Source organism: Lithobates pipiens, unplaced genomic scaffold, assembly GCF_037356315.1.
Source record: "Lithobates pipiens isolate NorthernLeopardFrog02 unplaced genomic scaffold, aLitPip1_a1.2 Scaffold_13, whole genome shotgun sequence".
Lineage (NCBI taxonomy): Eukaryota > Metazoa > Chordata > Amphibia > Anura > Ranidae > Lithobates > Lithobates pipiens.
The window spans coordinates 405,116,469-405,130,637 of record NW_027507718.1 but is presented as its reverse complement, the minus strand read 5'-3'; the positions used below and the strand labels follow the sequence as shown (position 1 = coordinate 405,130,637).

The following is a 14,169-nucleotide window of genomic DNA, read 5'->3' as shown; positions in this document are numbered from 1 at the left end:
GACCGTCAAGAATGCAGTGACGTACAACACTACGATGAGCCAAGGAAATTAAGTTCAATGCTTCAGAGCATGCGTTGAATTGTTTCCGAGCATGCATAGGAATTGTGTGATTGGTACAGACGGTTGGAATTTCCGATCAGAGCTTTTTCCAACCGAAAAATTGAGAACCTGCTCTCATTCTTTTGCTGGCGGGAATTTCTGACCGAAAGCTCACATCGGACTTTTGCTGGCGAAATTTCTGATCGTGTGTACGGGGCATAATAGCTGTCCTGTTGACAGATTCTCCCACCTGAGCTGTGGATTTCTGCAGCTCCTCCAGAGTTACCATGGGCCTCTTGACTGCTTCTCTGACTAATGCTCTCCTTGCCCAGCCTGTCAGTTTAGGTGGATGACCATGTCTTGGTAGGTTTGCAGTTGTGCCACACTCTTTCCATTTTCTGATGCTGGATTGAACAGTGCTCCGTGAGATGTTCAAAGCTTGGTATATTTTTTTTTATAACCTAACCTTGCTTTAAACTTCTCCACAACTTTATCCCTGACCTGTTGGGTGTGTTCCTCGGCCTTCATGATGCTGTTCGTTCACTAAGGTTCTCTAACAAACCTCAACAGAGGGAGAGGGCTCCACAGAACAACTGTATTTATACTGAGATTAAATTACACACAGGTGAACTCTATTTACTAATTAGGTGACTTCTGAAGGCAATTGGTTCCACTAGATTTTAGACTTTTCACATAATTATTTGTAAAAAAAATTGGAAAACTATTTATCATTTTGCTTCCACTTCACAATTATATGCCACTTTGTGTTGGTCTATCAAATAAAATCCCAATAAAATACATTTACATTTTTGGTTGTAACATGACAAAATGTGGAAATTTTCAAGGAATATGAATAACTTTTCAATTCATTTTTAAATTAGCACAAGAGACAATACATACATTGAATGAGAAGTGTGACTTGTGTTGGTGGCTGTTCTGTTAGTTGAATTCTTCAGTCCATAGTGAACCACCTTCCCTCATGTATACCACCAGAGTGGTCATTTTCTGGTGCTGCGGGGCTTAATATGAGCTGCTGGACCTGTCACAGGCACTCATCAAGAGTGCCGACTATCACCGCCCTTTACATCCCTCTTCTCCGGTCACAAAAGCTATACTAGAACTTCCATAATTGTAAAACTCTCTATGAATAGATGAGGAGTGGTGAATGAAAGGTCCGTCTCCTCCATTTATAGATTGCTTTTAATTCATAGAAGCTATTAATCCATTCATAGATCGCTTTTCATTCATGGAAGCCATAGTTCGGCTTCTACGCTTGGGGGGGGGGCATAGTCGGTACTCTTGATGAGTTCATATGATGGGTTCCTAGGCTCTTATTAACCCCTATAGCACCACATTATTACAACTGTGGGAATAGGGAGAAGCAGAAAACTGAAGATTGACTGCTTGTTCTGCTTCTTGCCTCTCCCAGCCTGAGTTTTGCTGTACGAGGAATTTAAAGAGACTTATATCAGGTCAAATTCAGAAATGGACACGTTTGATTTAAAAAATATAAACATATATATTGATTTATTATTGAATACAAAGTTGCATTATTTTGTGTCTTTTACATCTGCATTTTTTTTTACAGAAAACCAGTATAAATAATTCAGTGTTTTTTTTATATCTGTTCTATTATCCACAACACCATTCAAAGAGACAGCATTCTGTGTCAATGTGTGCAGTTCTGTCTGTGTACATATTTACAGAAGGGAAGAACAGTGGAATAACTTCAGAATTATCCTGCTTTCTTTCAATGTCCACTCCCTAAATGGTGTAGGTTCTGTACCAGACAGAATTGCTGAACTGCAGAGTAGCATGATTAGAGGTCTGGGACAGGGTTCTGCTATCTAACAATAGGATCTGACTCACAAACCTAGCTAAAAAGTATTGCATATCCTCAGCCTATAAAATAATTCATAGATGTACATTTTAAAGTGGAAGTAAACCCATCGATTTAAACAGTTAAAAAAAAAAAGCATGCCAGGAATGCCAGGAATGCCAGGAATGCTAACTGCACAACTGCTGTGCTCTCAGCCAAACTATCAAACCATCCAATGGCTGGTGTCATAACGAATCACATGTGCAGCACCATAGCAGTTGAAGATTAAACAGAGGCAAAGATGGCAGCTGAAAACTATAGGGGAGTTTACTTACACTTTAATTATGTAATTGCTTTTTGTCTGCAGTTTAGCATTTAGCTAGTAATACAAAACAAATATTAACAGCACAAGTCAGAAAAACAACAGTACTTAGCTAAATTGCTAATGCCCCAGGACCAGTCAGCTAAGAATATCTCACGTTGTCTGCTGGCATCCGCAAGTAACAGGACTGATTTCTAAACTGGCTCTAATCTATAGTATTGGGCTACAATCATCTTACACCTGTAGATACTTTTTCTTTACCTGGTGTCTATTTTGAAATGTATTTTGGCATGCAAGGTGGCCTTTTTGGTCATGACTATATTCCCTTGGTGGTGACTAGCAAATAGACTGAAAAATTAAGCCATTGTTTCAATATGTCTGCTGTGTGCAGGTGTGTATGTGGGCCAAAACCACTATTTAAAGAAATATGTTTTAGCAGAGGGAGTTTAGAGCAATGGTGAATGGCTAAAGATGATGACCAAATTGGAATTTGCTTTGATTTTATTTTATTTTTTTTATTTTAGTGGCTGTGACATAAAATTAATTTTACTGAAGAATATCTATATCACAGATCTAGTTTTTCAGGTGAATTATTTTATTTTCTTTAGTGGAGAAAAGGTTGACTAAAACTTTTGATTTCCATATACTCTTTCTGTAGTTAGAAAGTTTAGAAAAATTGAAAAGAAGCCTCTGCTTATTTTCCTTTACCATGTCAAAGTTTTAGACGAGAGAGATGCTAGAGCACACATAGAAGAAGGACCTTTACAGAACTTGGCTCTAGCTTCTGCTCCATTTGTTGTCAGTGATATGGACCTGTAGGCACAGCAAGAAGTTGGCAGTTTGATGGAAATGTGGCAGTGATGTGTTAAAACTGCTTTACTGAAGTATTGGTGACTAGGGATCTTTCACCAAGGCATGGTACATGATATTATCAGAGGGAGCTAGATTTCACTAACTTATAGAACATGAATTACAGCTCTATCCTAGCAAGAGTGTTTTTGCCTCCTGCCCTGCCCATACATTCCTTAACAGAGGTGGGGTGAAAATTGAATTGAGAGATATAAATAGAAGTATACAGCCTTGCACCTAGCATTTGCTGAGGATAAGTCATACTCTGTACACCAGATGGACTATTGTGGCCTGCCGGTCTTGTTGGTCAGTATGGCTTTATCTCTACTGGAGGACATCGTAGCAGACTAATGGGAAGTACCAGGAGGATACTACCACTAATAATGTGGTTTTTGCTATAGGGAATGCTTATGCCGCTGCATGTTGGATAAAGGTCCCCTTCAGTTATGCATGTTACAGAAGGCAAAGAAGCTGTTTTCTGGCAACATTAAATAACATTCTGTACCAGAGAACTATACATATCAACTTGATAATAGCTGGGAACTTGTTTTGAAATAACTCTGCTGGCCCAGATTCACTCATTATAGAGGGATTAAAAAAGAATATTTGCACTAAATGAACCCAGAAGTGCTTGGTTCTGGGCACTTATGAGTTGAGATCTTCAGTGTACTAGTGGCTACAGCCAGCTGACATGCACACCAGGGACTTTGTGTCCCTTATGTGTATGGCCTGGGCGCAGAGGAACCATCTCCATAAAGTCAAACTGGCAGAAGTAGAAGAATCATTTTCATCACATGGTACCACAATGCCTGCTAACACATGAATCATGGTATTATGGTTGTAAAAGCTGCTGTAACGCATCAAGCTATAAAACACAATGGAAAAATGTTCTTCAGTTATTATCAGTTTACTGTGATTACAAGTCAATATCACTACCAACAAATGCAGTAGCGGCTACAGCCAAGTTCAGTAGCAGGTCATGTCCACTATTTTATGTGTTGTTGTGAGCTACCAGTCCATGTAAAATTAATGGCCTGCTGTAATGCATCACCCCATGACACACAATAACATAATTCCTTTCAAGCTATTTCATGAACAATTTATTTCATAAGAATTTACATAGTAACAAAGAAGTATAGAGATATTTCAGTTATTACATACACCAGAATTACAAGAACACAGTGTAACATCAAAGTAATCATGTTTTTTAGTAGGTAAAGAGGAAGAAGTCCATATATCCTTGGTTAAACACTACCGAGCGTGTCTTGATGAGAAGTATGAAGTGGCTGAGATGTGGCTTCTCAGAGATCTCAAGTTCATTGATGGGAAGGAAGCAGAAACAGTAAGCAGTTTTAATTTTGCATTTTTTTAAAATACTACAGGGTAAAAAATAAAATACAAATTGAAAACAGAAGCTTTGCCTATGAACTGTACAAGGACCCTCACACTTAACCTAAGGGGGGCATCTTTTAAAAATGAATCTTTCAGGCTGCTGCACCAGGTTATGCATTGTGAGTAATTGTTATGTGTCTGCGTCAGAATTTCCCAAACAGAATGCACCCTTGGGTTCCTCCAAAGATCACTAGGGGTTAATTGAGAAGAGAGCAGAGATGAATAGATGTTTCACCTGACGGTGTCAACATAGTTCCTGTTTTAACATCACTCTGGCCACCAATGTAAGTGGGCACCTCCCCAACTGACCACGAATGTAAGGGAGGCCTCCTCTACTGACTACCAATGTAAGAAGAAACTTTTCTCCGATTTTCCCTTTAAGGAGGAACTTTTATACTGGACTTTAAACTGGTGTAGAATTCACTGCAGATAAACAGGTGCAAGATGATTGGTTTCATCTCTGTGTATTAACTGAATCTAGTCACTTCACTGGGTATATGTAAGGGTTTACAACAACTTTACAAGTGCAACTACACTGGATATGCAGACACAATCTGACCACCCTGAGCCATGTGTGCCATCCTGCGCTTTTCATAAACGCTTGGCGCTATTGGTTCATCTAAGGGAAGCAGCAACAATCTGACAAAGTTTTCTTACACCGCTGACACCAGAGGTGGAGGAGGTGCAGCTATCTCAAGTGTAGACAAAGAAATTGAATGCAGAAATATACATGTTTTTTTTCTGGCATATCATGAATATTTTTTATAACAATAGGGAAACATAGAGCAGTGCTACTAGAATATGTGAAAATTAAATCCCATTGTATTATTTGGATACAGGGGATAGATTAATATAACGTCCTATTTAGACAGGATGAAATACTTATGGTTGGAACGCTCAATATCCATGCTTATGCAGTAACCTACATTGAGTGATGTTACAAGGCTTTGGCCTTGGGCCGCTTTGAACTCATTGATGTTGGGATCCCCCTTCTTGTTGAGTTTCAAATGCTTTCCGCCCAGAGAGAAGATTTTGGTAAGGTGGAGGCATCCAACCCTTGGTTGATTCACATTTCTATATGAAGCTATTGCAATTGTCTTATGCTAGACCAGCTTCACACCTCTGCATTGCAGTAACCCGTGGTACCAAAGCATGCTACACCCCCAGCTGACCCCCCCCCCAGCATTTCTAGCTGTGGCCATCTTTAGTAAGTGCAGTTGATTCACGTAGACAGCAGACTGCATGCAATCGACCAGCTTTGTCTGCTTAATGCTCCCCACACTGCTATTAGCGCTAGTTACTGATAATAGATAATAAACCTGAACCGGTGAACAAAACCATACTGGACTTCGCACTGCAACCTGCAGCAGGTCATATGTGAAACAGTGATTACTTTATACTGATCTAGCATCTTGGCCATTGTGTTTTTTGTAAGGATTAAAAAGCTCACGTTGATTGAGAGAGTTTAGTTCCGCTTTAAGACAGTCAATTTCACCTGTGCCACTTGTGCTTATTGTGGCATGATGCCATTTTGTCTAAATTATGAAAAAAAAAGAGTATGGTTTTACATTTGCTGGAACATTTATATAAATGTCCCCTGTTTCACAAACAGTTCTGCACTACATTGTAGTGTCAGTGCTCTGCGTCTACCTCTAAAGCTGCACAACTTAACAGTTATGTCTGCTACACCATCTGTGGAAAATTTCAGGGGACTGTAAATGTAGGGACTGTAGACTGAGTAAAAAAAATGCAATTTGAACATATGTTTGTTTATTAGATAAAGTTATGTTCATTCAATGAAATGTATATTGGTTATGTAAAAATCTTTTTTTATTTCTATATTTTGGTCAGGACTAAAAATGTAAAAAAAATATATATTTTTTTAATTAATCAAGTAAATAGGAAATTTTGCATACAATTATTATGTAGTATTTTATTTAACCAGTAGGTTAAGCTCTCAGACCCACTCTACATATGGTTACCTGCAGTTAGGATGGTTGTCCAAGCCTGCGTCCAGGCTCATAAATTTGTTGTTAAAGCGGGAGTCCACCGGGACTCCGCGTTTTTTTTTTTTTTTTTAAAAGCCAGCAGCTACAAATACTGCAGCTGCTGACTTTTAAATAGTGACACTTACCTGTCCAGCGCGCCCGCGATGTCGGCACCCGAAGCCGATCGCTCGCTCGTCTGACGGGTCCTGCCGCCATCTTGGGTATGGGAATCAGGAAATGGAGCCTTTCGGCTTCATTTCCCGGTTCCCTACTGCGCATGCGCGAGCCGCGCGGCGCAATCCGGACGGTCCCCGCTGCCTCTGGGAGCTGTGTGTTTCCCAGCAGGCAGCGGGGCACTTGCTGAAGGGGGCGGGCGCTTGCGGAAAGGGGCGTAACGTACGCCCCTTTCCGCAGAGAGCTAGCCCGGAAGTGGGTGCAGTTACCTGGATTATCCAGGTAACTGCACCCCCCTCCCCCCTGAAAGGTGCCGATCGTGGCACCGGAGGGGGGGGGTATTCCGATGAGCGGAGGTCCATTTTAGGGTGGACCTCCGCTTTATTAACCACAGGTAACTGTTTTGCTATGTGACTATGTGCAAACAGCGGCAGCCGCTGTCAGCCTGTCGATAGTTTATATAGGCTATTGGCATGCACCTGTGATTCAGAAGAATCTGCTGGTTCTTGCAACTGGAATCCAGTGCATGCAGCTAAATGGCTATTTGAAGGAGGCCTTATAGTTTTTGCTTTTTTTAATCATCCAATCATGAAAAAATGTATGTTTCCTAATCATACTTTACAGGACAGAGGATGAATATTCAGGTACATTGGGTTAAGTGGCTGTCTTCAGGAGATTGGACACAAATTAAAGCGGAGCTCCAGCCCCCCTAACCAAACATTAAAAGTCAGCAGCTACAAATACTATAGCTGCTGACTTTTAATATTAGAACACTTGTCCAGGAAACCCACAATGTCAACACCCCAGCCAATTTTTCTAGGGTGCTGCCATTCCTTGTAACGGAAACCAGCAGTGAAGCCTTTGCGGCTTCACAGCCAGTTCACTACTGTGCACTACTGCAAAGCACGCTGTGCTTTGTGAATGGCTCGGCACCAGGGGAAGGAAGAGGGGGCAGAACTTCTGGAGGACCTCACCACAACCAAACTTCTGGGATACCTTGCTCCGACCACAATGAAAAACCCGCTCCCCCTGAAAGGTGCCAAATGTGGCAGCAGAGGGAGAAGGAAGCAAACAATTGGAGGTTCCCCTTTTGCAGCTGTAAGGCCTGCCCAGTAAAACCCCCTCCACTCCCAGTGTTCATCCTAGGGGAATGGGTTCTAGAACATTTCTTCAAATGCTGTAGTGCCAGAATGGTTTCATTTTGCAGCTTTGCAGATCAGCTGATCTGTGGTATTGTAAAAAAAAAATTGTAAAAACAAAAATTCCCTCTCATTCAAGTACAAATTGGCACTGGCCCTGGACTGAGGTGTCACAAAAGATCCTGCATTCCTAAACCAGGAATTAGGCTGAAAGTGTAATGTTATATATTGTATCTTTTACATTTAATTGACTATGTATAAATATGGGAAATCACACCTAATCTTTGGCTTTTTTGTGCTCCAGCTGATGGAAGAATTATTTCAATAACATGTCTTATTTTTGTAAAACTTTAGGACAACCCATATTTTGACATGATGTTCGATGAAGTCTGCAATGTAGAAGCTTACAGCTGTGCCTCGAAATATGCCTTTGCTCGAAGTATAATTAAACTGAACACTCAGCACACCAAGAAGGACATCAAAGTTATTAATTTTGACTCCCCCTATATAGAAGATGGAGTGATCTGGTCTTCAAACAATGGGGACTGCTTGGTGCTTATGAGAATATGCTTTTATGCTTCCAATCTTCTTTGTCTATCTTTATGTCCTATTCCATAGACGGTAGAGTTGTAAAATAATGAAGTTGTATTTCTAAACACATGTCAAGTATCATGGGTATAGCTAAGTCTGTTAACTGATTAACTTTGGTAGAGTTCAGCATGTACCATCAAGGTTCAAGATTTAGTGAGTTTATTTTGAATGGTAACTGCTACTGACCTTGTTTGAGGTACTAAAATATGTTGTGGAAATTGTACAAAGACAACAATACACATCCTGGCTGCATGGATGAATGAATAAATGGACGGGTAGACTGATTGTTGTGATATAAATGAGAAACATTTAACAAGGTAATCTATTATTCATAATTTCAACAATCTAAGTATGCAAAAGTGGCATACATACATAGTGGGTTTGACATGTTATGAAATTTAAAGTGATACAAAATGTACACTTTTTAATTTACATTATCCCTTCTCTTTCTATAAACGGATGATGGCACTGTGATTATTAAAAAAAAAAATAATTGAAATACCTTTTTTCCTAAGTGATATACAGCTGTCACATGACCCAGCAAAAAAATAAATAAAAAATAGACCTTTTTTTTTAAATCATATCAATAAACTGTGTTAAATTGTTGTACAAATATGTATTTGAAATCAAATATTTATTAATTTTACAATAACATGGTGTTGGTGGATTTCTGCCAATTACATGCCATGTCGTGCCCCTCCAGTCTGTGCCCATTGTGTGTATGTGCTTAGACTAAGAGGGAGTCGAAGCCTCCATAGAGCTTCATGTAATATCTCACCCCCATTGTAGTTAGCTGATTAGTGGGCATGGAGGAGGAGGGAGGGAGGGAAGTGTATACACCCTCATGTGTGGCTCTATAGTCACATGGGCTGCTCAGATGTGATCAGGGAAGGAATGCTTAGCATTGAAACTCACTGAAAACTAAGAATTTGCTCTAGCTGCCAACACTGCTCAGCAGAATCCCTAGCTGCAGTGGGGACATGGACAGAAGAGAGGGATAGAGAACAGCAGGATTAACCGGGTTTTTTGCAGAACACAGAAAACAAATGCCATTATGTCTGCGTGAGAATGGTGAGCATGTAATACAGCATATATTGATAGTTTTTAATAATGTGGGTCTAATTACACTTTATTTGATATAACAGGGAAAATGTGTTATGGCTAAACAGGACTACTGCAGTTCTTTATTTGATGTTAAAGTGACAGGTCTCTTTACAGCAAGGAAAGTAAGGAATACACACATACCTAGCACTTGGTTCTTCAAAACCCTGTTTACATGCTGGAGAAATACCCAGTACTATTAGGTATGGAGGCGCATGTGACTTGTTCCCTGCCTTCCCATAGGCAGAAAATAGCATGAATCCCAAAACCTACTTGTCAAGTTACACTCTGATTGATGCCATCCAAAATTCCTTATTCTAAGTCCATGCATTTATAATATACCTGTTTGAAAAGATATTATCACTGGATATCCAGATCTGTCAATGAAGTTCTTTTAACCACTCTGGAAGCTTTATATCCCTTCATGACCAGGCCATTTTTTGCAATATGGCACTGCGTTACTTTAACTGACAATTGCGACACTGTACCCAAATAAAATGTTTGTCTCTTTTTTTTCCCCCACAAATAGAGCTTTCTTTGATCACCTCTGCATTTTATATTTTTTGCACTATAAACAAAAAAAGGCCGACAATTTTGAAAAAAAAAGAAACAATATTTTTTACTTTCTGCTATAGAACATATCCAATAAAAAATTGAAAAAAAATCAACATTTCTTCATGAATTTAGGCCAATATGTATTCTGCTACATATTTTTGGCAAAAAAAAATCCCAAGATGTGTATATTGATAAAAGTTTTAGTGTCTACTATGTGATATTTTTATTTATTAAATTATTATTTTTTAGTAGAAATGGTAAAGATCAGCCACTTATAGCAGGACTGTGATATTGCACGGACATTCTTACACTAACTGAGACTTTGGACACTTTTTGGGAACCAGTGACACGAATACAGTGATCAGTGCTAAAAATATGCACTGGCTGGGAAGGGGTTAACATCGGGGGCGATTAAAGGGTTAATTGTGTACCTAACCAGTGTTTTACTATTCTATAGGAAGTGCTTTTACAGGTACACAAACTCCACCCCACCCCCCCATCAGAATGGCGATCTGCCTTGTTTACATGGGCAGATTGCAGTTCTGTGTCTCTGCCTGACGATTAACAGGTGCGGGAGGACATTGAGTACCTGGCCCCCACCCATCGGCTCCCGCTGTGTGTAATCACAGCAGCAGCGAGTCACCTGTGGTACCCATGCATTCTTTCTACCCTGATGTGCGGGATCACATATATATTTGTGATCCGGAACATAGCTGCCATCTTGTAGTAGTAAAACTGCTATAGGGTGGATGGGAATCAGTTAAGTCCAACTGCAAAGACAATAAGTCTCAGCCACACCAAACCATTACTAAATATAACAAATTATTTTCATGCACTGTATGAGACAATGCCATGCATTGTCTCAAATGCTACTTGAGAAAAGTTCAGGCAAACAGGTCTCTTCTAAAATTTTTGAAAATTCAGTACTATGCCCTTTAAGAACTAAACTGCAACTAGAGATAAACTGCTGAACTTTTTTTTTAAATATGCAAATCTCAAACCAAAAGTACCATTGATATAAATGGAACTTTAAACCAAATACCAAAAAAGTGTAAATTACAGAGCAGCAAGGGGGGCACAATTGTGCAGAATAGTTTGGGATGAGCAACATACCCATTCCCTATTCCATCCAAATTGAAAATATTACGTTTTGACTTTAGAATTACTTTAATCTGATCCTGTAACATTATCTGCAAAAGCCAAGTAATGGCATGGATTGTATATTAGTTGGCACCCTCCAGTGCCACATTTCACCATACCAAAGCTTGCACTGCTTCTGGATGCCTTGCTGCAGCCCCTCAAAGGCCCTACACAAATGTTCACTTTTCATGCCCCCCATCCTTATGACACCGTGCAGATCAGATGACAAGTCACTCAGGTACTGAGCCCTGCATTGCGAGAACAAGGAGTGATTGTAAAAAATTTTGTTTTTTTTTTCAATTTTTGTATAAAGAAAGAATGATCGCATGTGCAACACTATAAGAGAACTGTTTAGATCACAGCTGTCCTTCTCAACTGATTAAAAAAATTAAAAATAACCCACATTTAATGCCAGCATTACTTACAGGTCTAACTTTCTTGACAATCACTGCAGATTTTAAAGTTTAATATTTCCACAACTAAATTGCCTAAACATATTTACCTGTGTATAAAGTGACCACTAAAATATCTAAGCATTTTTCTTCAAATATCATGTACCATTGTTGAATTACTTATGCTAGGGAGAAATAGATGATAGCTATTGATATTATTATATCGGTTCATAGAGAGCATAGTATATTGAATATTGGAAAAAGTAATACTCAGAACAAATCATTGTTAATCATATTTTATTCTATAGAAACATATATATTGTTACATTTATTTAACAGTGGAAAAGCAATGTTTGTCAGTCATAGCAAACAGTCAGAAATTAGCATTCATTACTTCAATGGTTTTAGCACTTTGAAATAAAAACATATTAAGCTGTAGTTAAACCCCATACTGAAAGGTATCTTTTCTAATGTAAATATGTGTAAACTTCAAGATGATGTTATGTAATACAGAAAGATTTTGTATAAAAATGTAAGCATATAACATTTATTAACAAACGGGTCATGTTTATGTATTCATTATTATAAATATTTCTGTGCAATTTTCTTGTTAAGTACAAATACTGTGAGCGACTTTTTCTTTTTCTTTTTTTTACATAATCTGTGAGAATAAACAAATTTCAGTTAACAAAATAAAGATTTGAGATAACTTGCAAAACTTGGACTTTCAGAAGATTTTTTTACACATTACTTGTCAATATTCCTATCGCACATGTTCCTGGCAAAAAAAAATGATTATCAGTTGGGTCCTGGAAACATCAAACAAGTGTACATATTCTCCAGCACATCATGGATCAAAAACTTCTGTCCAATGGTTTCTTTTATTGAAAGAGATCAAATCACAAAGATAAGTGCAACGTTTCGGAGCCGCTCAAGGTCCCTTCGTCAGGCATGTGAATCACATGCCTGATGAAGGGGCCCTGTGCAGCTCCAAAACGTTGCACTTATCTTTGTGATTTGTGTAAGATAGCTTATCAAGATGGGAGTACTAAAAAATCCAGCTAAATAAAAATGTGTTGTCTATATGGTCGCTAAGAAGGCAATACTGCATAAATGTATTTACTGTGAACCTCCATCCATAATATTATTCTAGGATAAACAAATATTTGTGTTTAGCATGGAGTGGATAGATGCATCTTTACAAAAAGAAATTTAAAGCAAAACTAAAAGCAAACATTTTTCTCATTTTGGATTTTTTTTCCCCACAATCTCCCATTGTGGAGATTTCTCTTCATTTCCTGTCCCATAGCCAAAACAAGAAGTGTGAGGAAATACCACCAAAGTGAGGGACTTCCTGGTTGTCCCTATGGCCACTGAAACTAGGGTCCCCATTGGAATATTTCCCATCTATTCCCGTTCTGGTGACAACAAAAATATGGGATATTCTTTTACTTTTGGTGATAAAGTTAAACAGGATTAATAGAGAGGGTGAATTTCACCAACAGAGGCACCGACATTAATGGAAACCAGATAAATTCTAATCCCTCTAATCTTTGAAGTTTCAGAATTCTCAATTCACACCTTATCGACTCCAACAAGACAAAAAATAGCCAAAGGTTTAAACCAAAAACATTGGTACCTAACTAGAACAGCAATTAAGTATCAATTAAGATCCACTAAGTATCATCCTATAGATCCGCAAAATCATTAAACTCTGTTGTTGGCATAAGGCACCTTGCACTCCTTGAGAAGTTAGAAATATAACCGGGAGCACTTAATCCCTTTTTTTCCATGCAATATTATCACACTTACCTTATTTACTGTTCATTTATCAACTTTAATGCATAACATGCTAAATGTTATCCACCTTCCTCTATGAAAATGTTGGAAAGCAACAGAAAAAAAAGATATTGTGGACTTTCCTTTGCAGATTTAGTAGTAGAATCATGTATAGTAAATGTTCTTATTTTCTTCCACACATGATGGTTCCTATTGCATTCAGACTTTATGGTTAGGTTGTCACTAAATCATTCTTTCTATGCTTCATGTGCTGCATACTAGGTCTAGGGCAGAGACTCAGTGAATAAACTCACATCTACTACCACACAAGCCACCTAGAAGCAGCTACTTCCATTGTAATCTAATCCCATAGGTGTCTTCATCTGTGACAGATTCTCTTGAATCTACATTTTATATAATACATTGCTAGTGGATTATTTTAGCCTTTCACATAAACTTTGGGTAGGAAGGTGTGTTCTGAGCTTAATTGTTAGAATTTGAAAGGTTGCTGATATACTAAAAGAATGATGGATGGTGTTCAGCCATTTGTAATTTCCAAGAGTCGGTATACCGAATTTAAGTGTTTTTTGAAAAGCAGCAAATGTAATTTGGAGCCTGTGACGGATCGCGTGGCAGCCTGGGTGCCTCCATCAAGATACATATTCCTCCACTCAGGAACCAGTAACCAGGTATTATTGCTGAATATTGCACCCAAGAACTAGACGACACTAGCTTAGGTGCAAACTGGAACTGATTTTATTGTAAATTCACACAAAATTTATACCACGTAAAATCAGGTAAGATCTTGAGCACAATTTTCTACACAATGCAACCTGTAAACAGTAATGTCATCAGTACATCTAATGAACACTTAACATAAATACATAAA

General features: G+C 38.6%; 1 protein-coding gene across 1 annotated transcript in view; it reads left to right on the top strand.

Annotated features, from left to right (window-relative positions):
- Positions 1 to 12,164, top strand: part of EXOC1L (exocyst complex component 1 like) — a 28,887-nt gene extending 16,723 nt beyond the window's left edge. Inside the window, exons 2-3 of the mRNA XM_077477462.1 lie at positions 4,241 to 4,371; positions 8,077 to 12,164. Of these exons, the coding sequence (XP_077333588.1) occupies positions 4,241 to 4,371; positions 8,077 to 8,340 (395 nt within the window). The 3' untranslated portion in view covers positions 8,341 to 12,164. The remainder of the gene's footprint in view (positions 1 to 4,240; positions 4,372 to 8,076) is intronic.
- The last annotated feature ends 2,005 nt before the right edge of the window (positions 12,165 to 14,169 follow it).